The following is a 24854-nucleotide window of genomic DNA, read 5'->3' on the forward strand; positions in this document are numbered from 1 at the left end:
GTCCAAAAATGTGCAGGTTAGGTTGATTGGCTATGCTAACTTGCCCTTAGTGTTCAAAAAGGTTCGATGGGCTTATGGGGATAGGTTGGAGGTGTGGGCTCAGGAAGGGTTCTCTTTTGAAGGGCTGGTGCAGACTCGATGGGCCGAATGGCCTCCTTCTGCATTGTAAATTCTATGAAATTAAAAGGAGGAAAAGTGAATAGACAAGGATTAAACAGGAGGATCCTTAGATCTCACGCATACTGAATCAGTGTCTGGTTTAATGTGAAGACGTACAGGCCAACAATTGTTTCCTTTCTCACTTGATCCATTGGCAGAGTTGGGAATAAACACAGCCAGCAGAATTGTCACAACGTCGGGGGTCTGGATAGTCATGTAGTTCAGGGTCAGCAAATTTAATTTCCAATTGATAGTTTGGCAATTATGCTTCAGATCTGTGTGGATCGAGGTTGTACCAGCTACCATGTACAGTTTATTTACAGCTCAGATCGTTTTCATGAGGACATTTCTTACTTCACCGATTAATCTGACTGAGATTGATGTCAACGTTCTTAGGATTCAAACTTCCGTTGTTCAAAAGACTTGTCCAGGTCAGTGCGAATAACAATATTCTGAGCGCATGCTTCCTTCTCCATTGCAGAGAGGGTAGCGGGGTTCCATGGTTCATACCCAGAACTGATGCAGCTGCTGGTGCTTGTAGGGGCACATCTGTAACGACTGGTACTGGAGCTTGCACAAGAGGTGTGTCTCTTTGTACCTCACCAGCATCCAACATCACATACCTCATCACACCCCCAACCTATGCCCATAAGCCCATCGAACCTTTTTGAACACTAAGGGCAAGTTAGCATAGCCAATCGGCCGGTGCACCGGACACTTTTAACTGATTGACGTGGCACCATCCCATTTCCCCGTTGTCCAATATACCCTGAGACAGACGGGCTAACTTTATCCACCATTGAGTAAGGAGCGTGGTACTTTGGGGATAAGAAGGCTCCAGGTTTGTAAACCTCTTTCATGACTTTTGTCCCACCTCATCTTCTACTGCTGCAAATTTTCCATCGTCATGAATCTTACTCCTTTACTTGTTCTGCCCTATCAATTGTGTTGCTTGCACATTGTTCACTATCTGTTTTCTTGTGACTGATTGCTGACAATTCTGGTTCTGAAAGGTTGAGCCCCGTTAGGGTCTCTATTCCTTTCATGGATCACCCTGGCATCAAGGCATGTGGATTGGATCCAGTCGCTCCGGATACAGAACCCCTGCATACATTAGGTCAAAAGGCGTCTACACAATATTCTTTATTGTCACAAGTAGACTTACATTAACACGGCAATGAAGTTACTGTGAAACGCCCCTAGTCGCCACATTCCGGCGCCTGTTCGGGTACACATAGGGAAACTTCAGAATGCTCAATTCACCTAATAACACGTCTTTCGGTGACTTGTGGGAGCAACCCGGAGCACCGGGAAGAAACCCACGCAGACACGGGTAGAACGTGCAGACAGTGACCCAAGCCGGGAGTCGAACTTGGTACCCTGGCGCTGTGAAGCCGCAGTGCTAGCCACTGCGCTACCGTGCCCGCCCATTCCAAGTGCGGATATGTTGTTGCACTCTTTTCCGTATCCTGGTTTTCACGTTCGATTCATTTATTCCACGATTCCACTGGCCTGTGGATGGTACGCAGTGTGAATTTTTTATGGCTTAATCCGAGTAAGGTAATGACGTTTTGCATGATCTGGGCAGCCAAGTACGGACTTGTTCGGACACTACACGTGGGGAAGGTCCCATCGGTTGAACACATGCTATACCAGTGTATCGGAAGTCACCTTTGCGGTGTTGGTTATTGCGAGGAAAGATTCTCCCCATTTCTCAAAGTATCAATGATTACTAGGATATACTTGTACCCGCTTTTAAATGGTGGCAGTGGTCCCACAGAATCGATTTGCAAATTCGGCCAGTGATCCTCTAGGGGTCTGAGCTCTCCTTTCTTAGCATATCGATCGGGGTCCTTTTGTACACATATCAAGCAATTTACCATATAATGTATATCTTCGTCCAACTTTGGCCACCAACTTGGTTTTGAAATTCTTCCCAATAGTTTCTATTCCCTGATGAATCCGAACGTCTTGGCAATGGCAAATCACCTGGTTAAGGTCTGGGGTTGGTAGCACCCATCGTCCGCCTTTAAGAACGAGCTCGTCCTTGACTTTTAGCTTGTTTCCCCACTAATTGTTTGACGATGGGAATGGGTCGTATCCTCCCTAATCTGTTTCAAATATTCATCTTGGCCTTGGGATTGAATAACATCCTCAGCTTTAGTCTGACATACCCGGACAGCACGGATGTCCTCTGTCATTAGGGATTCCCAAGGAGTGCGTTCGCTGGGGCTTTGCGTAGCTAAATTATCTATGTTTTATATTGCCTGCTGGGGAGATCGGTGGTGAGCCTTTGCCTTATTTACCCCGCATTGTTTTCCTTGGGTTTTCTGGATCATGTATTTTAACAATGGGGCTGATGGGAGAGACTTTCCGTCAGTTGAACAAATCCTTTTGCTTCCCATGTCGGGAAAACGACTGTCAGGCTACTCCACATATGCGGGCTGCCGGAATAAATGGCAAGCGGTGGGGGGGAAATATTCCAAATGGGTGACTGTATATTCTATATTCTAATGCTGTTAATTGGGGCAGCACGGTAGTATTGTGGATAGCACAATTGCTTCACAGCTCCAGGGTCCCAGGTTCGATTCCGGCTTGGGTCACTGTCTCTGCGGAGTCTGCACATCCTCCCCGTGTGTGCGTGGGTTTCCTCGGTGTGCTCCAGTTTCCTCCCACAGTCCAAAGATGTGCCGGTTAGGTGGATTGGCCATGATAAATTGCCCTCAGTGTCCAAAATTGCCCTTAGTGTTGGGTGGGGTTACTGTGTGAGGGGGATCGGGAGGCGGTGTTGACCTTGGGTAGGGTATTCTTTCCAAGAGCCGGTGCAGTCTCGATGGGCTGAATGGCCTCCTTCTGCACTGTAAATTCTATGTTAATCTATGTTAATCGGGCACTCTGAGCGCACATGGTACTGGATAAAGTCAAAGCTATTTCCTCCAGCACCTGTCTATGATTTATTTCCATATCAATGGCACATCCCGTCTTTCACACTCCGTCTTCAACCGTCGAGAACTTGAAAACAAAAAATAATGTTCTGTTTTGTGGCTGTCTGTTGTTCATTCGTTTCTGCTGTGCCTTTGGGCATGACCCCCTACTTCCCCCTTTTGTTTAGGCACAAGCTGTCCCTTGGGAGTGGATGCTGCCACCAGCTGGGAGCCATGCGGTTCCCCGTTATAACTGATGTTATAACCAGGAAAATGGGTGTTTTAGTCATTTTAACGTTCATCTCCTTCCCTTGTAACATTAAAGTCCATCGGGCTCTGCTATTCTGACTAATAGTTCCATCTTTTATTTATCCACCTAATAATACTTGGAGGGACGTGAGTTCCGTTGAAATAGTTAGTGGATGACAGCCAATAATACACATAACATTTCGGATTACCCAAAAGACTGCCAGTAGGTGGCGCCCACACGGCTGAAGTGCTTGTTCTACCATACTTCAGGGGCGAAATTCTCCGTTATCGGCGGAAACTCCGCCGATCGGCGCAAAAAACGGCGCAAATCCCACTTGCGTCACGTCATAAAAATGGGCCGATAGTCTGCGGCCCGAAATGGGATAGCAGCGACGTAACGGGATCCGCGCTTGCGCAGTGGTTCACGCCGTGCAGCGTCATACGCGCTGCACGGCGTGACGGCTCATAAGGCCGCGCTGCTCCCCCCCACCCGACCGGAACAGCCAACCGCAACACCCGACTTGATGGCTGGCCGTCGCTCAGCCCCGAGGTTCGAGTCACGCGATGTGGAGGCGCTCCTGGATGCGGTGGAGCAGAGGAGGGACGCCCTGTATCCCGGGCACGGCCGCAGAGTTGCCCCACGCCACAGCCGGCGTCTGTGGAGGGAGGTGGCAGAGGCCGTCACCGCTGTGGCCCTAACACCACGGACAGGCACCCAGTGCCACAAGAAGGTGAACGACCTCGTCAGAGCAGGCAGGGTGAGCGTCCCCCATATCCCCCATATCCCCTCTCCCCCAAATCCCCCCCTCCCCCATATCCCCCCCTCCCCCATATCCCCCCCTCCCCCATATCCCCCATATCCCCCCTCCCCCATATCCCCCCCTCCCCCATATCCCCCCTCCCCCATATCCCCCCTCCCCCATATCCCCCATATCCCCCCTCCCCCATATCCCCCCCTCCCCATATCCCCCATATCCCCCATATCCCCCCTCCCCCATATCCCCCATATTCCCCCCTCCCCCATATCCCCCCTCCCCCATATCCCCCATATCCCCCCTCCCCCATATCCCCCCTCCCCCATATCCCCCATATCCCCCATATCCCCCCTCCCCCATATCCCCCATATTCCCCCTCCCCCATATCCCCCCTCCCCCATATCCCCCATATCCCCCCTCCCCCATATTCCCCATATCCCCCCCTCCCCCATATCCCCCTCCCACATATCCCCCCTCCCCCATATCCCCCATATCCCCCCTCCCCCATATCCCCCATATCCCCCCTCCCCATATCCCCCATATTCCCTCCTCCCCCATATCCCCCCCTCCCCCATATCCCCCCTCCCCCATATCCCCCATATTCCCCCCTCCCCCATATCCCCCCTCCCCCATATTCCCCATATCCCCTCTCCCCCATATCCCCCATATCCCCTCTCCACCATATCCCCCATATTTCCCCTCCCCCATATCCCCCATATCCCCCCTCCCACATATCCCCCATATCCCCCCCTCCCCCATATCCCCAATATCCCCTCTCCCCCATATCCCCCCTCCCCCATATCCCCCATATCCCCCCTCCCCATATCCCCCATATTCCCTCCTCCCCCATATCCCCCCTCCCCCATATCCCCCCTCCCCCATATCCCCCATATTCCCCCCTCCCCCATATCCCCCCTCCCCCATATTCCCCATATCCCCTCTCCCCCATATCCCCCATATCCCCCCTCCACCATATCCCCCATATTTCCCCTCCCCCATATCCCCCATATCCCCCCTCCCACATATCCCCCATATCCCCAATATCCCCTCTCCCCCATATCCCCCATATCCCCCCTCCACCATATCCCCCATATTTCCCCTCCCCCATATCCCCATATCCCCCCTCCCACATATCCCCCATATCCCCCCTCCCCCATATCCCCCCCTCCCCCATATCCCCCATATCCCCAAGTGAATCCAGCCCTAACCTTAACCTCTGCAATGCACGCGCAACCGATGGCGTGCATTCATATACCTGCCTAACACTGTTGCCTTTTACCCCTGCCACCACCCCCCCCCCCCAGGAGAAGCGCGCACACAACAATAGGGAGCATGTGAGGACTGGAGGAGGGCCCGCTGATGAGAGGCCACTGACCGTACACGAGGAAAGGGCCCTGGAACTGGCTGGCGGACCTGAGGACCGGGAGGTTGCTGATGCAGAGGTCGGGGCCCCACGAGCAAGTGAGCCACCAACAGCCCGTCCCCATATCCCCCCTCCCCTATATCCCCCTCTCCCGTATCACCTGATCACTGCCTGATGTCTAACCATGCATGCTTCATTGTGTATCGCAGGACCAAACGTCCAGGCACCCATCCCCGCAGATGCAGACCGCCCGCAGGATGCCCCTCGGAGACCACGGGAGACGGAGAGACCCGCACCCTCCAGCATGCGACGCCCGCAGGATGCCCCTCGGAGACCACGGGAGACGGAGAGACCCGCACCCTCCAGCATGCGACGCCCGCAGGATGCCCCTCGGAGACCACGGGAGACGGAGAGACCCGAACCCTCCAGCATGCGACGCCCGCAGGATGCCCCTCGGAGACCACGGGAGACGGAGAGACCCGAACCCTCCAGCATGCGACGCCCGCAGGATGCCCCTCGGAGACCACGGGAGACGGAGAGACCTGGAGCAACAGGGAGACGACACCCCCGTCACGTGCGGGAGCGACCACCCAGCGATGAGGGGGGCAGCCACAGGCCCCCGTCACATCCGAGCCAGGACACCACTACCCAAGACACCACTATCCAGGACACCCCTACCCGGGACACCACTACCCAGGACACCCCTACCCGGGACACCACTACCCGGGACAGCACTACCCGGGACAGCACTACCCGGGACAGCACTACCCAGGACACCCCTACCCGGGAAGACGAAATACCGGACAGTGACTCAGAGTGGATGGGTGGAGACGAACCCCCACCCCAAAGTGCCATGGACTCAGAGTGGGACGAAGAGCACGACACAACGCCACTGCTGTCACCAACACCCTCCACCATTGCCGAAACACTCACCACGGTTGGGCACATTAGTGATGAGGCGTCTGGTACACTCACTGGTGCGCACAACACAGCCGTCCCGGTACAGCAGGTGGAGGTAGGAGCAGCAGAGGGACCGGGCGGTCGGAGGGCAGCCCAGGCCAAGCGAACATCTGCCGCCCAGATGGATCCTGGGTTCCTGCAGTTACCACACCCACACATAGATCCGATGCAACCACCGACACGGAGACGAGCGAATAGGGTGACGGGTGGCTTGCGGCGGCTGCGGTCGCAGGTGGAGGAGTCCACCCGCGTCCAGGAGCTGGGAGTGGTCCCGGTCATGCGTGCCACCCAGGCTGACACCGCACGGGTGGCGTCCGCGGTGGAGGCAATGGGTGCGACGGTGTCAGACATGGGGAACGGTTTGCGAGGCCTGGGGCCTTCCGTGCAGGCGGCGTCTGTGGCCCAGGAAATGGCTGCCCTCTCACAGGAGGCCATGAGCCAGTGCCAGCGCCAGATGGCAGAGGCGCTCAACGCCATAGCCCAGTCTCAGCACGCCATAGCCCAGTCTCAGCAGGCCATGGCCCAGTCTCAGCAGGCCATGGCCCAGTCTCAGCAGGCCATAGCCCAGTCTCTGCAGGCCATGGCCCAGTCTCTGCAGGCCATGGCCCAGTCTCAGCAGGCCATCGCTGAGGGCATCGGCGCCAGTGGCCATGTGCGAGCTGGCGTCGCACTGTCGCAGACAGGGTTCGACAACCCCCTGGGCTCCATGGCTGCAAACCTGCAGACCCCTGTCGATACCAGCACGGGCCTCCAGGACTGGCAGCGCCAGATGTCGGGGGCGCGTCGGATGGCCAGTCCGTTCGCATCCCCCACCCATGTAGAGGCCTGGGGGCCATCGGGCACCCCGAGGGAGGAGGAGGTGGTGTGGTCCGTCCCGGCTCCCTCTGTAGGGGAGGTCCCGGTACACCGCGACACCTCGGACTCCCCCCCTTCCGTCCCAGGTGCATCGGGTGGGCAACGGGCAGGACAGGCTGGCAGCTCGCCATCCCAGTCGCCCGGGCCGCAGCCTGGCCCATCTAGGCCAGGACGCCCCAGGAAACGGCCGCCAAAGGGATCCAGTGTCAGAGGGCAGGAATCACAGGAGTCCACCTCCAGTTCTGCTGTACCGTCTGGGGAACCACGTAGACGTAGTCAAAGGGCCCGTAAGGCCAAACAATTAGACACTGAGTAAGTTGGCACGGGTGCAGGGCACAGATGAGTTTTAGGCGCTAGGGCACGTGCATGAACTCCTTTGGTTATTAAAGTCAATGTTACACCTACCGAAGCTGCCTTTGTGCTCTGTCCAAAGTGTGCGGGGGTGTCATGTACGTTGAGCGCAAGTGTGTGTGTGAGGGGTGGTCTTACCTCAGCCCCAGGTGAGTCTGCCCCCTTCCCCCTGGGCCGCCATCAACATCCCCCGGGCAGAGGACGGGACCGTGCGCTGCAGTGTCACAGCCGCATGCAGGGATGGTCCGGGTGGATGGTGGTACTGTGGCCATGGGTCAGACATAGTCCAACGATGTAGAGCCAGGAGCTCATCGGAGGCGGGTTGTCATCATTCTCCATGGCGGGGACTTCCGGGTGCGGCTATGCAGAGCTAGGTCGCATATTCGGCAGCTCCTGCTTGGAACGGACTTTTGGGCTCTTTTACAGGGCCCCCACGGCATTTGTTTGACATTTCCCGGTGTGGGAAGAAGCTGCAATATTCCCCCGACAGTGTCCTCCAGGAAGGGTATGTCTCTTGGTTGCCAGACACACGCAGAAACAGTAAAAGATTTGGCTGCAACTGCAGGATAAACAGGGCCTCTTCCAGCATGCAGGCGGGGGAAGGGCAAGCTTAAAGCTGCAAGCTGACCTGAGGGCCTGTATCAAAAGTGAATTCTAGCAGCAGAGGGAACAACTGTGAAAAGACCTCATCAAGGCCACTGAAGGGACTTCCGGTTGCGGTGATGCCTAGCTAGCCGCACGCTTCGGCGGCTCCAGCTCCGACGGACCTTCGGGCTCTTTTAAGAGCCCCAACGGGGAATTTTTCGACGACGCAACCCGGTGTGGGGCGTGTGAGAAGGGAGTCCCCCCCAAACGAAGGAGGAAAAAAACGGCGGCGGCGGCTGCAGCGCGAGGAATCGTCGACCAAAGGGTCAGAAAGAGAGAAGTACAAGATGGCGGCAGAGAAAGCGCAGGCGACATGGGGGCCTGAGCAGGATGAAATTGTGAGACGGTGCGTGGAGCTGCTGAAGAGGGAGGTGCTGACCCCGTTGCTACAGGCAATTGAGGGGCTCAAGGAGACATTAAAGACCCAGGAGACAGAGCTCCGTGTGGTGGAGCAGAAGGTGACAGATATTGAGGACGAGATCCTGGGCCTGGCGGTTAAGACACAGACGCACGAGGCACTTCATAAAAAGTGTACTGAAAGGATCGAAGCCCTAGAAAATGGAGCGCGAAGGAAGAACCTTCGGATACTGGGTCTCCCTGAGGGTGTGGAAGGAGTGGACTGTGGAGCGTACGCAAGTATGATGCTGAGCTCACTGATGGGTGCTGAGGCCCCTACGGGCCCCTTGGAGGTGGAGTGGGCAAATCGGATTCCGGCGAGAAGACCAAAAGCGGGAGAACCACCCAGGGCGATAATCGTGCGATTTTACCGCCTTAAGGATAGAGAAGAGGTCCTGAGATGGGCTAAAAAGGTGCGGAGTAGCAGATGGGAGAATGCAGTGGTACGGGTATACCAGGATTGGAGTGCGGAGGTGGCGAGAAGGAGGGCGAGCTTCAACCGAGCCAAAGAGGTGTTGCATAAAAGGAAGGTGAAGTTCGGGATGCTGCAGCCGGCAAGACTATGGGTCACGTATCAGGAGAGACACCATTATTTCGAGACGGCGGAGGAAGCATGGACCTTCATCAAAGAAGAGAAATTGGATCGGAACTGAGGGACTGATGCTGCAGGAAATGTTATTGTTAATGTTACGGTGGAAGTTAATTGAGAAGTAAACAGGGAAGGGGGGAGACATTGGGGAAATGTGGGCGCCGGTGAGGGGGGAAAGACGGGACATAGTTGGAGAATGGGGAAGGGGAGGGGGAGGGGAAAGGGAGCTGTGCCATAAGAGGCGGGTCAGGTAAAGGGATGTTCCCGCACCAGAAAGAATAAGGCGGGAAGACAGGCGCAAGGCGGATGGGAGTTCCCCACATGGGGGGGGTCGAGGAGTGAGCAGGAGTAGCCGGGGTCAGTTGAAGTCAGCTGACTTACGGAAGTAATATGGGGGGAGCAATCATGCTAGAAAGAGATCTAGCGGGGAGGGGGGGAGGGAGGGGGAGGGGGGGGGACAACTGGGTTGCTGCTGGTGAAATCCAAAAGGAAATGGCTAAAGAGTGGGTGGGCGGGGATGGTGTGCGACGCTGGGGGAGTGAGCGGGAGCGCGGAGGCGGGATATGGGACTGGCCTAGAGAAGGTAATGGCTAGTCGACACGGGAGGGGGGCAGGTAGCCCCCTAGTGAGGCTGATCACGTGGAACGTGAGAGGCCTGAACGGACCGATAAAAAGGGCCAGAGTGCTCGCGCATTTGAAAGGACTAAGGGCAGACGTGGTTATGCTCCAAGAGACGCACCTAAAGGTGGCGGACCAAGTTAGGCTAAGGAAAGGATGGGTGGGACAGGTGTTCCACTCAGGACTGGACGCAAAGAATAGAGGGGTGGCCATTTTGGTGGGGAAACAGGTCGCATTTGAAGCAAAGAACATCGTAGCAGATAGCGGAGGTAGATATGTAATGGTGAGTGGCAGGCTGGAGGGAATGGAGGTCGTGTTGGTTAACGTGTATGCCCCAAACTGGGACGATGCGGGATTTATGAGACGGATGCTGGGGCGTATACCGGACCTGGAGGTAGGAAACTTGATTTTAGGAGGGGACTTTAATACGGTGCTGGACCCGGGGCTAGATAGATCCAGCTCAAGGACCGGAAGAAGGCCGGCAGCGGCCAAGGTACTTAAGGGGTTTATGGACCAAATGGGGGGAGTGGATCCATGGCGATTTCTTAGACCTAGGGCTAGGGAGTTTTCCTTCTTCTCCCATGTCCATAAAGTGTACTCCCGGATAGATTTTTTTGTTTTGGGAAGGTCGTTGATCTCTAGGGTGGAAGAAGCTGAGTACTCAGCCATAGCGGTTTCGGATCATGCCCCACATTGGGTGGACCTGGAATTAGGAGAGGAAAGGGAGCAGAGAACACTCTGGCGATTAGATGTGGGACTGATGGCGGATGAGGGAGTGTGTGCAAGAGTGCGGGGGTGTATTGAGAGATATCTGGAGGTCAATGACGACGGCGAGGTCCCTGTGGGAGTGGTATGGGAAGCACTAAAAGCGGTGGTCAGAGGAGAGCTGATCTCCATTGGGGCCCACAAAAGGAAAACAGAGGCCAAGGAAAGGGAAAGATTACTGGGGGAGATTTTAAGGGTGGATAGGGAATTTGCAGAGACCCCGGAGGAGGAATTGTACAGGGAGAGGAGACGACTCCAGACGGAATTTGACCTTCTGACCACCAGAAAGGCGGAGGTACTGTGGAGGAAGGCACAGGGGAGGAGGTATGAATATGGGGAAAAGGCGAGTCGCCTGTTGGCTCATCAATTGCGAAAGAGGGCAGCAGCGAGGGAGATAGGAGGAATTAGAGACGAAAGGGGAGACACGGTGCGAAGGGCAGGAAAGATAAATGAGGTGTTCAAGACCTTCTATGAGGAACTGTATAGGTCTCAACTCCCAGAGGGAGAGGAGGGGATGCGGCAGTTCCTGGACCAATTGAGGTTCCCGAAAGTGGAGGAGCGGGGGGTGGTAGGCCTGGGGGCACCAATTGGGGTGGACGAGGTTATTAAGGGACTGGGAAGCATGCAAGCAGGGAAGGCCCCAGGACCAGACGGGTTCCCGGTGGAGTATTACAGAAAATATGTGGACTATTTGGCCCCGTTGATGGTGAGGACGTTCAATGAGGCCAGGAAAGGGGGGACTCTACCCCCGACGATGTCGGAGGCGACGATATCGTTAATTTTGAAGAGGGATAAAGATCCGTTGCAGTGCGGGTCCTATAGACCCATTTCATTGTTGAACGTGGACGCCAAATTGTTGGCAAAGGTACTGGCATCGAGGATAGAGGACTGTGTCCCGGGGGTGGTGCACGAAGACCAGACAGGGTTCGTAAATGGGAGACAACTGAATGTTAACGTGCGACGACTATTAGGGGTGATAATGATGCCCCCAGTGGAGGGGGAGGCAGAGATAGTGGCGGCAATGGACGCAGAGAAGGCATTTGATAGGGTGGAGTGGGAGTATTTATGGGAAGTGTTAAGGAGGTTTGGGTTTGGGAACGGGTTTATTAGCTGGGTTAGACTTCTTTATGGGGCTCCAACGGCAAGCGTAGTTACAGGTCGACATAGATCGGAGTATTTCCGACTATATAGGGGAACAAGACAGGGATGCCCGCTGTCTCCATTGTTGTTCGCGTTGGCAATTGAACCTCTGGCCATGGCATTGAGAGACTCCAGGAAATGGAGAGGGGTGATTAGAGGGGGAGAAGAACACCGAGTCTCGTTATATGCGGATGACCTATTGTTATACGTGTCGGACCCAGCGGGGGGAATGATAGAGGTTATGCGAATTTTGAGGGGGTTCGGACATTTCTCGGGGTATAGGCTAAACATGGGGAAGAGTGAATTATTTGTGATACATCCAGGGGACCAGAGTAGAGAGATAGAAGGCTTGCCTCTAAGGAAAGTGGAAAGAAACTTCCGATACCTGGGGATTCAGATCGCTAGGAGCTGGGGAACCTTGCACAGACTTAATCTGACACGGTTGGTAGAACAAATGGAGGAGGACTTCAAGAGGTGGGACATGCAGCCTCTATCGCTGGCGGGCAGGGTGCAAGCAATTAAGATGATGGTCCTCCCGAGGTTCTTATTTGTATTTCAATGTCTCCCTATACTAATCACTAAGACCTTTTTTAATAAAATAGACAGGAGCATCACGAGCTTCGTGTGGGCAGGGAAAGTTCCGAGAGTAAGGAGGGGGTTCCTTCAGCGTAGTAGGGACAGAGGAGGATTGGCACTACCGAACTTGGGCGATTACTATTGGGCCGCCAATGTGGCAATGATACGTAAATGGATGATGGAGGGTGAGGGAGCGGCGTGGGAAAGACTGGAGAGAAAGTCCTGTAAAGGGACGAGTTTAGAGGCGCTGGTGACGGCGCCGCTACCGATCTCACCTAAAAAGTTTACCACAAACCCGGTGGTGGCGGCAACATTGAATATCTGGGGACAGTGGAGGCGACAGAGAGGGGTGCGGGGAGCCCTGGTGGGGTCCCCAATCAGGAACAACCATAGGTTCGCCCCAGGAAGAATGGATGGAGGATTTCAGAGCTGGTTCCAGTTGGGAATTAGGAGGGTGGGAGATTTATTTATAGATGGGACTTTTGCGAGCTTGGGAGCATTGGAGGAAAAGTATAAGTTGCCCCGGGGAAATTTCTTGAGATATATGCAGGTGAGGGCATTTACTAGACAACAGGTGAGGGAATTTCCGTTGCTCCCGACACAGGGGATACAGGACAGGGTGCTTTCAGGGGTGTGGGTCGGAGAGGGCAAGGTGTCAGAGATTTACCGAGAGATGAGGGAAGAGGGGGAGGAGTCGGTGGGCGAACTAAAAGGAAAGTGGGAAGAAGAGCTAGGGGAGGAGATAGAGGAGGGTATGTGGGCTGATGCCCTAAGCAGGGTAAATTCCTCTTCCTCATGCGCCAGGCTTAGCCTGATTCAATTTAAGGTGCTACATAGAGCACACATAACGGGAGCAAGATTGAGCAGGTTCTTTGGAGTGGAGGACAAATGTGGGAGGTGTGGCGGGAGCCCGGCAAACCACGCACATATGTTTTGGGCATGCCCGGCACTGGAAGGGTATTGGAAGGGAGTGACGGGAGTGATTTCGCGGGTGGTGAAGGCCCGGGTCAAACCAGGCTGGGGGTTAGCTCTATTTGGAGTTGCGGAAGAGCCGGGAGTGCAGGAGGCGAAAGAGGCCGACGTTGTGGCCTTTGCGTCCCTAGTAGCCCGGCGCAGGATCCTACTCATGTGGAAGGAGGCGAAACCCCCCGGACTGGAGGCCTGGGTAAATGATATGGCGGGGTTTATTAAACTGGAGCAGATAAAGTTTGCCCTGAGAGGATCGGCTCAAGGGTTCACCAGGCGGTGGCAGCCATTTCTCGACTACCTAGGGGAACGTTAGAGGGAAGACAGATGGCCAGCAGCAGCAACCCAGGGGGGGGGGGGAGGGGGGGAGAGGGGGGGGGGGGGTTAGTTTAGGTCAAAGATAAAGGGGTTTTGTTACTTGTGTATTGTTTAAAATTTCTGTATTGTTATTGTTGCGTTTGCTTTGTAAGAGGGGAAAAATTGTTGTTTGGGAAAAAAATTTCAATAAAACATTTATTTAAAAAAATCATTCTCCATGGCCTGCGATAGACACGCGTCCACCCGCAACTGGGTGAGCCCGGCCCGTTGTGCCGCCGGTGGATCGGCAATTGGGAGTGGGGGGGTGGTGTGCATGCGGGTGGGGTGTGTGGGGTTGGGGAGGGGGGTGAGGGTGCTGGGTGGGTGGATGGGTGGGGGGTGTGGGTGGTCGGCTGTTGTCATGGTGTGCGGTCTGTGGCCATACTACCCGATTCCCACGCCCATCTAGTCAGTGAAGCGGGCGTCTATCAGTCTGTCCCATGCCCGCTGGGCCAGCCGGTAACGGTGGACAGCCACCCGTCTGTGTCTACCCCGACTGCCCTGACCATTGCCCCCATCCCCCTCATCTGGGGAGGACTGGGCCTCTTCCTGCTGCTCCTCCACTCCGCCCTCCTCTGCCTGCGGCACATCGCCCCTCTGCTGGGCTATGTTGTGCAGGACGCAGCACACCACAATGATGCGGCCGACCCGATCTGACCGATACTGGAGGTCCAGGCACCTGAAACGCATCTTCAGCACGCCAAAGCACCTCTCGATCACTCCCCTTGTCGCTACATGGGCATCATTGTAGCGGTTCTCCGCCTCATTGTGTGGCCTCCGTATAGGCGTCATCAGCCACGATCGCAATGGGTAGCCCCTGTCGCCCAGCAACCAGCCCCTCAGCCGGGGATGGCGTCCCTCGTACATGCCGGGGATGGATGACCGCGACAACACGAATGAGTCGTGTACACTGCCTGGGTGACGGGCGCAGACGTGCAGGATCATCATGCGGTGGTCGCAGACCACCTGTACGTTCATCGAATAGGTCCCCTTCCTATTAGTGAACACGGCCCTGTTATCTGCAGGTGGCCGCACGGCGACGTGCATCCCATCGATCGCGCCCTGGACCATGGGGAACCCGGCAATGGCAGAGAAGCCCACGGCCCGGGCATCTTGGCTGGCCCGGTCCACGGGGAAGCGGATGTAGCGGTGCGCCATGGCATAAAGGGCATCTGTCACTGCCCGGATGCACCGATGCACCGATGTCTGCGATATGCCGGACAGGTCCCCACTCGGTGCCTGGAATGACCCCGTTGCATAAAGGTTCAGGGCCACCGTAACCTTGACGGACACGGGGAGAGGGTGTCCCCCGCCAGTGCCACGCGGTGACAGGTGTGCCAGCAGGTGGCAGATGTGTGCCACGGTTTCCCGGCTCATCCGGAGTCTCCTCCTGCATTCCCGGTCCGTGAGGTCCTGGTATGACTGCCGGGGCCAGTACACACGGGGCGCCCTCGGGTGCCTCCGTTGCCGTGGGGCCGTGACGTCCTCCTCCCCCTCCTCGCCCTGTCGGTCAGGTGTCCCTCCAGCCTGGGCGGCTGCCGCCTGCCCCTCTGCGGCAGCCTGCGCCGCCTCTCTGGCATGCTCCTCCTCCTCCTCCTCCTCCTCCTCCTCCTCATCGAGGGCAACATAGACATGAGCGGCTGCCACCACGGCGGCCAACATCGCTGGATGGTCTGAAAACATGACGGCCTGGTGGGGGCGAGGGGAACGACGACATGTCATCATTGCCCATATCCCCTCCTCCCCCCAGCCAGGTGGCATGGACCGCATGGGTCCAACTGTTGGAGGCTGGCACCTGGCCAGGTGGACCAACTCATTTGCCCTCCCATCACCCACCCCGGAACGGACCCCCTCCCCAACCCTCAACCTCCACCCCAGCACGGACCCCCCCCCAATCTCCACCCCGGCACGGACCCCCTCCCCAACCTCCACCCCGGCACGGACCCCCTCCCCAACCTCCACCCCGGCACGGACCCCCTCCCCAACCCCCAACCTCCACCCCAGCACGGACCCCCCCCAACCTCCACCCCGGCACGGACCCCCTCCCCAACCCCCAACCTCCACCCCAGCACGGACCCCCCCCCAACCTCCACCCCGGCACGGACCCCCTCCCCAACCTCCACCCCGGCACGGACCCCCTCCCCAACCCCCAACCTCCACCCCAGCACGGACCCCCCCCAACCTCCACCCCGGCACGGACCCCCTCCCCAACCCCCAACCTCCACCCCAGCACGGACCCCCCCCCAACCTCCACCCCGGCACGGACCCAATCCCCAACCCCCAACCTCCACCCCAGCACGGACCCCCCCCCAACCTCCACCCCGGCACGGACCCCCTCCCCAACCCCCAACCTCCACCCCAGCACGGACCCCCCCCCAACCTCCACCCCGGCACGGACCCCCTCCCCAACCCCCAACCTCCACCCCAGCACGGACCCCCCCCAACCTCCACCCCGGCACGGACCCCCTCCCCAACCTCCACCCCGGCACGGACCCCCTCCCCAACCCCCAACCTCCACCCCAGCACGGACCCCCCCCCAACCTCCACCCCGGCACGGACCCCCTCCCCAACCCCCAACCTCCACCCCAGCACGGACCCCCCCCCCAACCTCCACCCCGGCACGGACCCCCTCCCCAACCCCCAACCTCCACCCCAGCACGGACCCCCCCCCAACCTCCACCCCGGCACGGACCCCCTCCCCAACCTCCACCCCGGCACGGACCCCCTCCACAACCCCCAACCTCCACCCCGGCACGGACCCCCTCCCGGCACTCCCCCGGAGCCCAGCCTACTCTAACCACCCCCCCCCCCCCCCGCCGCACACACACACACACAAGCCGAGACACACCTCTCCTCACGCAATCAGTCTGCGGCCACGCCATTTCCTGCCCAGAGCCAACCCCCCAGGCCGTCACTCACCTCCACGCTGGTCGGCGTGAGCCTGGAGCACCAGGTCACGCCGATGAAAAGGAGATTTGATTCACGTCGACGTGAACGGTCATCACGTCGACGGGACTTCGGCCCATCCAGAAGGGAGAATATCGGCAGGCCGAAAATCGGCTGCCTTGCGCAGACCCGTGACATTCTCCGCGGCAGCGGCGCCATTAACGCCCCGCCGACTTTTCTCCCTTCGGAGACTTCGGCGGGGGCGGGGGCGGGATTCACGGCGGCCAACGGCCATTCTCCGACCCGGCGGGGGGTCGGAGAATGACGCCCCAGAGTCGGGACGCAGAGGCAACCGGTCCCAGTATCCAGTGCCTTTCCTGAAGTAGAACCGGAAAGGTGGTGGCGTCCGTCGCAGCCACTTCAATGGCAAAAGGCAATTCTGCATTGGGCACCTGGGCCAATGACGTTTTATTTGTTCACTAACGGCCTGAACGGGCGGCTCAGTCCAATTCCAAGGGGCGTTTCTTTTCACAGATCAGACAACGGTGAAGCTTTTGTTTGCAAGCCAAGCTATGTGGGTTGGCAGTCTCCTAACCATCCTCAAAATGATCTGAGGAATTTTACATCACGGGGTAAGGGCAAGTGCAGAATATTCTCTTTCGTTTTCCTTTCTCCCTGTCGCTTTCCGCAGGTCACCATAGTGTTTCAGGAATTGACTGGGTTTTCATGATCTGAATATTTTTGGGTTAACCTTTAGTCTCGAGAAGGCCAAACAATTCACATTGGAGATCAAAGTGTTCCTCTTCCGTTTCGGTTTGGAGGAGGCACTCGAACACATATTCAATTAAACATTCCGGCTTGGAGAAATTCGCGTGAGTGCTTCTGATAATCATTGGTGGAATGTGGAGGGCGGGTGTGTGTGTGTGTGTGTGTGTGTGTGGGAGGGGGGGGGGGGGGGGGGTTGTAAAATCCCTCCAGTAAACATGTCCAGGTGTACTGCTGATCCTGGACGGTGAAGGCAAATTTGTATTATCATTCCCATTTTAAGGGAATGGACCAAGATGCATTACTGATGTCTAAAACAGGAAAGTATCAGGTTTCGGCAGCTTGTTTTATTAAAATCTCCGGACTGGTCGTAACCTTCGGGGCGCTCAGAGTGGTTGTTTTATTCATTTCTTCGTAGTCGTTAGTTAGGCGTCAGGATCTATTTGGCTTCTTGACTGGACAGATAGGTGAATAATTTGTTCAGGCTTCCGGATGTATGACTCGCTGCCCTAATAATCTATTAATGACTTTCGACACATTTTCTTCCGCTTCTTTGGAAAAACCCATATTGTTTCTGAGGCTTGGGGCCTAGCCCGTCTATACGGATCGCTCCTGACATCCTGCCGGAATCATGTGTGTAGGGCAGAAAATGGCTCTCAATTCAAAATGAAAATGAAAATCGCTTTTTGTCATAAGTAGGCTTCACATGAAGTTACTGTGAAAAGCCCCTAGTCGCCACATTCCGGCGCCTGTTCGGGGAGGCTGGGACGGGAACCTCCAGATTCCGGGGTATATGCTGTATATCCAGATCGCCTGACATTGTGTCGACCTGAACCCAGAGTTCGCCGACTGTACAAATTCTGTCCGTGTATTTTCTCACTGGTTTATCGGGTAATATTTCTAATGCTCCATCAAGTTGCTAACTACTAGACTCTACTGTGTCAAAGGAAAACATACACTTTCTCATGAGGTCGGAGCCGGAGGTGTGTTCGGCTCCTGGGGATAAATCAATCATAATAGTGTAATGGTCATAAACCTGGTGTCCCAGTCTAAACTCGAGGTCAGTTTCTGCACCTTGTCGACAGTGGGCGGTGAAATCGCTCAACACGATTTTGCTTTGCGTGTGCAATTCATTTTGGAGTGGTCTGCTGATCTGAACAGTGGTGCGGTATCCTACAATATCCCGCAGGAATTCCGCTGGATGGTCTCTTCCCCAATACTCACTGAAGGGCGCCCTCCCTCATTGCGTGGGCAATGCAGACCCACTCCGCAAAGGCCTGACTCCATCATTGATCACTTCCCGTGAGCGGGAGTAGGTTGAGTCGGGAGGCTGCACGCCTCCGAATTTCCGACAACCTTCCTTGGTGCTCACTGGCGCCGTCAGGGCTCCTCCAGGCTCCCACAAGGACTGGCGAGCTCTCTGATGGCTATGTGTATAAGGTTTGGCCTCACGGCAGTCTCGGCCAACATGACCAAGTTGGGCACAATTGTAACACCGGCCATTAGACGCTGCTTCTGATCCGGTTGGTGGCGCTGGATTTCTCAATTTGTGGGTCGACCACGGCCCGTGTCATTTCCCGGTCTTTCGTGATAGGGAGGGGCAGGTACTTTCTCTCGTGGCCCTCTCCGTCCACCTTCACTTTTTTCCAGACTGTCGTCTGCCCTTGATTTGGGTCAAGGCGGTTTTGTAATGCTGGGGGGTTGATTGTAACCTGAATTTCCCTTACCCATGCTCACTTTAAATGGTGCAGGACCCAGGTCTCAGTGTATGTTGAGACATTAGGATCAAAAGAGTCACAAGGCTTCTGGCCCTCTTGGGCTACATGTGATACTAACGAATGAGTCCATCTCGTGTTATTTGTTTTTTGGAGTTCTTGTCGGTTTAAACCTGGTCCATAAGCCCCATCAAAATGATTCCACAGGCAGTTCTCAAACGCTCTGGGGTAGTTCCCTTTCTTTGGCGTACATCCATTAAGGCCGGCCTCTGGGTGGCCACGGGCGTATTCCATGGCTACCAAGATTTGCTATTTTACAAAGGGGCTACTGTGGGCACTGCCCTGCTTGGACAGAGTGATGACCCACCGGCAGGTGTTGGCTGGATTGTGGGGGGGGGGGGGGGGTGGTATCGCAGAGTGTAGGGTGCAGGGGTTGGACTGGGGTGCTGGAGTGGTCGGGTGCGGTTACCCATATGGTTAGTGGCACTCTTCAGAATCAGGGCCCAAGTTAGATGGTCAGTGGCATGCGCTGCATGATGGCTGCCTTGTAGACCAGAGGAAAGGCGGTCCATGCTTGGACATGACCCCAGTCACTTGGGGGCGTTACCCTAACCCCATGTCCCCCCAACACCCTCCCCCCAACCCCCGGCCCTGGCAGGGTCCCCGGCCAGTGTCAGGATCAGCAACCTGCGGTGACACCTCTCCGTATCATAGAATTTACAGTGCAAAAGGAGGCCATTCGGCCCATCGAGTCTGCACCAGCTCTTGGTAAGAGCACCCTACCCAAGCCCACACCTCCACCCTATCCCCATAACCCAGTAAACCCACCCAACACTAAAGGCAATTTTGGACACTAAGGGCAATTTATCCTACATCCTCTCCCTCCCTCATTAGCCACGGCTCCTGTTTCCCAATTTCTAAGCACAAGTTAACCTCGTCACTGGGAATTCCACCCAATTGAGGCAGAGGATGGCGGAGGCCCTGGAGAATACAGGGTCAGGCCCACTAATGATACGCAAATAGCATTCGCTGCATGTGCAGTCTAGAGCACATTGACACCGCTACCGAGGCACCGGAGAATTGTGATTTGCCGTGAAATCGGCACTCAACACAATTTTGACACCAAAACTGATTCTGCGCCCATTCGCCTTTCCCGATTTCGGTGCCAGCTGATGGAGAATCCCGCCGTATGTATTTAAGAAGCAGTTAGTTATAGAACGTGGGGCAAAGTGGATCAAAGCATGAAGGCGGGATCAGGCTATTGAGTTGGATGATTCAGCCATGATCATAATGAATGGTATATCAGACTATAAGGACCGAATGGCCTCCACCTGCTCCTATTTCCTATGTTTCTATGTTTGCCTTGTGGCAAGTATGATTTCAACCAGTGGAGAGTTTTCCCTCTGCTTCCATTGACTTCAGTTTTTCATGGGCTCCTTTATGTCATATACTGCCTTGATGTCAAAGGCAGTCACTCCCATCTATTAATAAAAATAATCTTTTATTGTCATAAATATGAAGTTACTCATGGCCACATTCCTGTTCAGGTAAGCCGGTACGGGTATTGAACCCACGCTGCTGGCTTTGTTCTGCGTTACAAACCAGCGTCTAGCCCACTGAGCTAAACCGGCCCCTAACCTCACCTCTGGAGTTCAGTTTCTTTCTCCATGATTACACCAAGGTTGTAATGAAGTCAGTATATGAATGGCCTTGGAAGAACCCAAACTGAGTCCCAGTGTGCAAGTTATTGCTAAGGGCTACTTGGTAGCACTGTCAATGACACATTGAATTACTTGAAAGTAGTCTAATTTGACGGCAATTGGCTGAGTTTGATTTGCCCCACATTTTGTGCACAGGACATACCTGGGTAAGTTTCTACATTGTAGAACAGATGCCAGTGTTGCAGCTATACTGAAACAGCTTGGGTCGGAACATGGCAAGTCCTGGAGCACATGTCTATTGTACTATTGCTGTAATATTGTCAGGTGCCCCAGCCTTTGCAATGCCTTCAGCCATTTCTTGATATCACATGGAGTGAATCGAGTTGGCTGAAGACTGGCATCTGCGATACTGGGCACCTCAAGAGGAGGCCGAGATGGATCATCCACTCAGCATTTGTGGTTGAAGATGTTGCAAATGTTTCAGTCTTGACATTTTGCTGTTGTGCTGGGATACCACAGGTGGGAATGTCCATTTGCAAATGCCAGAATCAGGAAAGGTAATTGGGTGGAGAATCGTGCCAGAAGCGAAAATCGTGGCCGACGCCAGGTATGTAACAGAATGCCATGCTCTAGTGCCTCAACAGTGCATTCAATGCATTGCACTCCATATGTACAGTAAACGCTATTGGCATATCATTATCAGGCGTGACCAGTATTCTCTGGTATTCCGATGATGCTCCATCTCCGTCAGGAGAAATTACTGGTGGCGAGTTTCACTTGTGGTTTTAAAAATCGGGAAACAAGTGCCGTGGCTGCTGAGCGAAAGTGGGGGTGTACGAAAAGTGTCCAACATCACCATAGTAGGATGACAGTTGTGCCGCTGGCCGGGGGCTTCTGCCAGGGCTGGAAGACTAATGGGGGAGAGGGGGGGCGGTGGCCAGGAGCTGGGCCATGAGTTTGGGGTGGGCAGGTACCTAACAGTAAGTACAGTTTTCCAGTTTGCATGCAAATAAACTGCTTATCTGGCTGCCACAAATTATGTGACTTTTGGAACCTGGACTACAAACTGTGCCAAGACCCTGATGGATCCCTAATTTATGACAGACCTAGGCAAGGTTACTGCAAAGTGATTTATGGAATTCACACAGCTCATTGTTTAAGGGTGCGGCAACAACTAAAGACTATGGAGTTCCAAAGTCTTCTTTGTTTCATACTTGACATACAACATCGGTGCATACAAACATTCAAATTTGGAACCGGAGTAGGACACCTTGATCCTGCTTCGTCATTGAATAAGAAGATGGCTGATCTGATTGTAATCTAATTTTTCTGCCGACCACCAATAACCTTTCACTCCTGATTAATCAAGAACCTAACCAGCTCTGCCTGAACAATGTTCAAAATTCTTCTTCCACTGCCTTTTGAGGAAGGGAGGTCCAGAGATTCACGACCCTCTGACAGAAAATTAATTCTCCTCATGTCTGTCTGACATGAGTGACTCCTTTGTTTTAAACAGTGATCACTAATTCTAGATTCTCCCAAAAGAGGAAGCATGCTCTCCACATTCTGTCAATGGCCCTCAAGATGTTAAACATTCCATTCAAGTCACCTCTTATTCTTCTAAACCCTCATCAGTACAAACCTAACCTCTCCAACCGTTCCTCATAAAATAATCCGCTCATTCCTGGTATTAGTCTCGTGAACATTCTGTGAACTGCTTCTAACACATTTACATCTTCCTTAATTAAGGAAACGTGTACTGTATACAATATTTCAGATGTGGTCTCACCAATTACTTGTACAACTGAAGCATTAGTTCTGCAATGAATTCCCATACAATAAACAATAACTTTCCCCATTTCTGCATGCCTGATCGCTCTCATTCACTTTATTTGTCTATCATTCTCTCTATCTCTCTGCATGTCTGTCTCTCGCTCCATATTTCATTGACTGCCTGCCCCTCGATCATTCTTTGTCCATTTCCTTTCACTGTCAGTCTCACGTCTTACTGTTTGTATGACTAGCTCTGTCTCTCTTTCAGTCACTGTCTCACTGATTACATGTCTCTGTCTTTCGCTCTCATGCTCTGCCTCTCAGACTGCCTGCCTTAGTCTCTCTCGCTCATTCCTTGTCTCTCTTTTTGCCTGTTTTACTTTCACTCCCTACCTCTCTGACTATCTGTCTCTAGCTCTCCCTTACTACCTGTCTCCCCAACTGCCTGCACCTGCATCTCTCTCACTCCTGTCCCACTATCTGCTTGTGTAACTGTACCAATCGCACGCCCTGTCGTTCTGACTACCTTTTCCTGTCTCTGCCTCACTACCTGCTTCTTCCACTGACTGTCTCTGCATATCTTGCACTGCCTGTCTCTCTGACTCCATGTTGCTTTTACTCCACTTCTCTCTAATTCTGTCCCTGTATCTCCCTCACTCTCTTGTCTATCTGACTGCCTGTCTCTGCATCTCTCTCACACCTTGTCTCTCAACCTATTTATATCTGTGTCTCTCTCAGTCCCTCTCTCTCTGACTGTCTCTGTATCTGCCTCACTACCTGCCGCTCCCACTACCTGTCTCTGTGTATCTCACACTAACTATCTTTCTGACTGCCTCTGCCTGTATCGTTCTTACTGCCCATCACTCTGAACGCCTGTCCCTGTATCTCTCACTCTTTGTCTCTCTCCATTCTGTAAACACGGTTTTGTGATGGGTAGGTCGTGCCTCACAAATCTTATTGAGTTCTTTGAGAAGGTGACCAAACAGATGGACGAGGGTAAAACAGTTGATGTGGTGTATATGGTTCTCGACGGTAGGCTATTGCAGAAAACACGGAGGCATGGAATTCAGGGTGACTTAGCAGTTTGGATCAGAAATTGGCTAGCTGTAAGAAGACAGAGGGTGGTGGTTGGAAATGTTCAACCTGGAGTCCAGTTACTAGTGGTGGACCACAAGGACCTGTTTTGGGGCCACTGCTGTTTGTCATTTTTATAAATGACCTGGAGGAGGGCGTAGAAGGATGGGTGAGTAAATTTGCGGATGACACTAAAGTCGGTGGAGTTGTGGACAGTGGGGAAGGATGTTGCAGGTTACAGAGGGACATAGATCAGCTGCAGAGCTGGGCTGAGAGGTGGCAAATGGAGTTTAATGCAGAAAAGTGTGCGGTGATTCATTTTGGAAGGAGCAACAGGAATACAGAGTACTGGGCTAATGGTAGGATTCTTGGTAGTGTGGATGAGCAGAAAGATCTCGGTGTCCATGTATATAGATCCCTGAAAGTTGCCACCCAGGTTGAGAGGGTTGTTAAGAAGGCGTACGGTGTGTTAGCTTTTATTGGTAGAGGGATTGAGTTTCAGAGCCATGAGGTCATGCTGCAGCTATACAAAACTCTGGTGCGGCCGCATTTGGAATATTGTGTGCAGTTCTGGTCGCCGCATTATCGGAAGGATGTGGAAGCATTGGAAAGGGTGCACAGGAGATTTACCAGAATGTTGCCTGGTATGGAGGGAAGATCTTATGAGGAAAGGCTGAGGGACTTAAGGCTGTTTTCATTAGAGAGAAGGTTAAGACGTGACTTAATTGAGGCATACAAGATGATCAGAGGATTAGATAGGGTGGACAATGAAAGCCTTTTTCCTCAGATGGTGATGAGGGGACATAGCTTTAAATTGAGGGGAGATAGAGATAGGACAGATGTCAGAGGCAGGTTCTTTACTCAGAAAGTAGTAAGGGCATGGAATGCCCTGCCTGCAACAGTAGCGGACTCGCCAACATTAAGGGCATTTAAATGGTCATTGGATAAACATATAGATGATAAGGGAATAGTGTAGATGGGCTTTAGATTGGTTTCACAGGTCGGCGCAACATCGAGGGCCGAAGGGTCTGTACTGCGCTGTAATGTTCTATGTTCTCTCTATCTCTCTCTATTGCTCTCTCTCTCTATCGCTCTCTCTCCAACTCTCTGACTGCCTGTCACAGTATGTCTCACACTCCCTATCACTCTGTTTACTATATCTGTATCTCTCTCACTTCCCAACTCTGTATATCTCACTCCTCATCTCTCTGACTGTCTGTCCCTGTATCTCTCACTCCCCGTCTATCTGACTGTCTGTCTCTGTATCTATCACACTCTGTCTATCTGACTCTCTGTCTCTGTATCTATCACA

At 54.2% G+C, this 24854-nt stretch overlaps 1 protein-coding gene across 1 annotated transcript in view; it reads left to right on the forward strand.

The window, feature by feature from the left end:
• The first annotated feature begins 463 nt into the window (after positions 1–463).
• The window catches only part of LOC140389094 (uncharacterized), a 47751-nt gene continuing 23360 nt past the window's right edge, over positions 464–24854 (forward strand). The window contains exon 1 of the mRNA XM_072473253.1: positions 464–590. Coding sequence (XP_072329354.1) covers positions 464–590 — 127 coding nt within the window. The remainder of the gene's footprint in view (positions 591–24854) is intronic.

Source organism: Scyliorhinus torazame, chromosome 14 (genome assembly GCF_047496885.1).
Source record: "Scyliorhinus torazame isolate Kashiwa2021f chromosome 14, sScyTor2.1, whole genome shotgun sequence".
In the NCBI taxonomy this organism is placed as follows: Eukaryota; Metazoa; Chordata; class Chondrichthyes; order Carcharhiniformes; family Scyliorhinidae; genus Scyliorhinus; species Scyliorhinus torazame.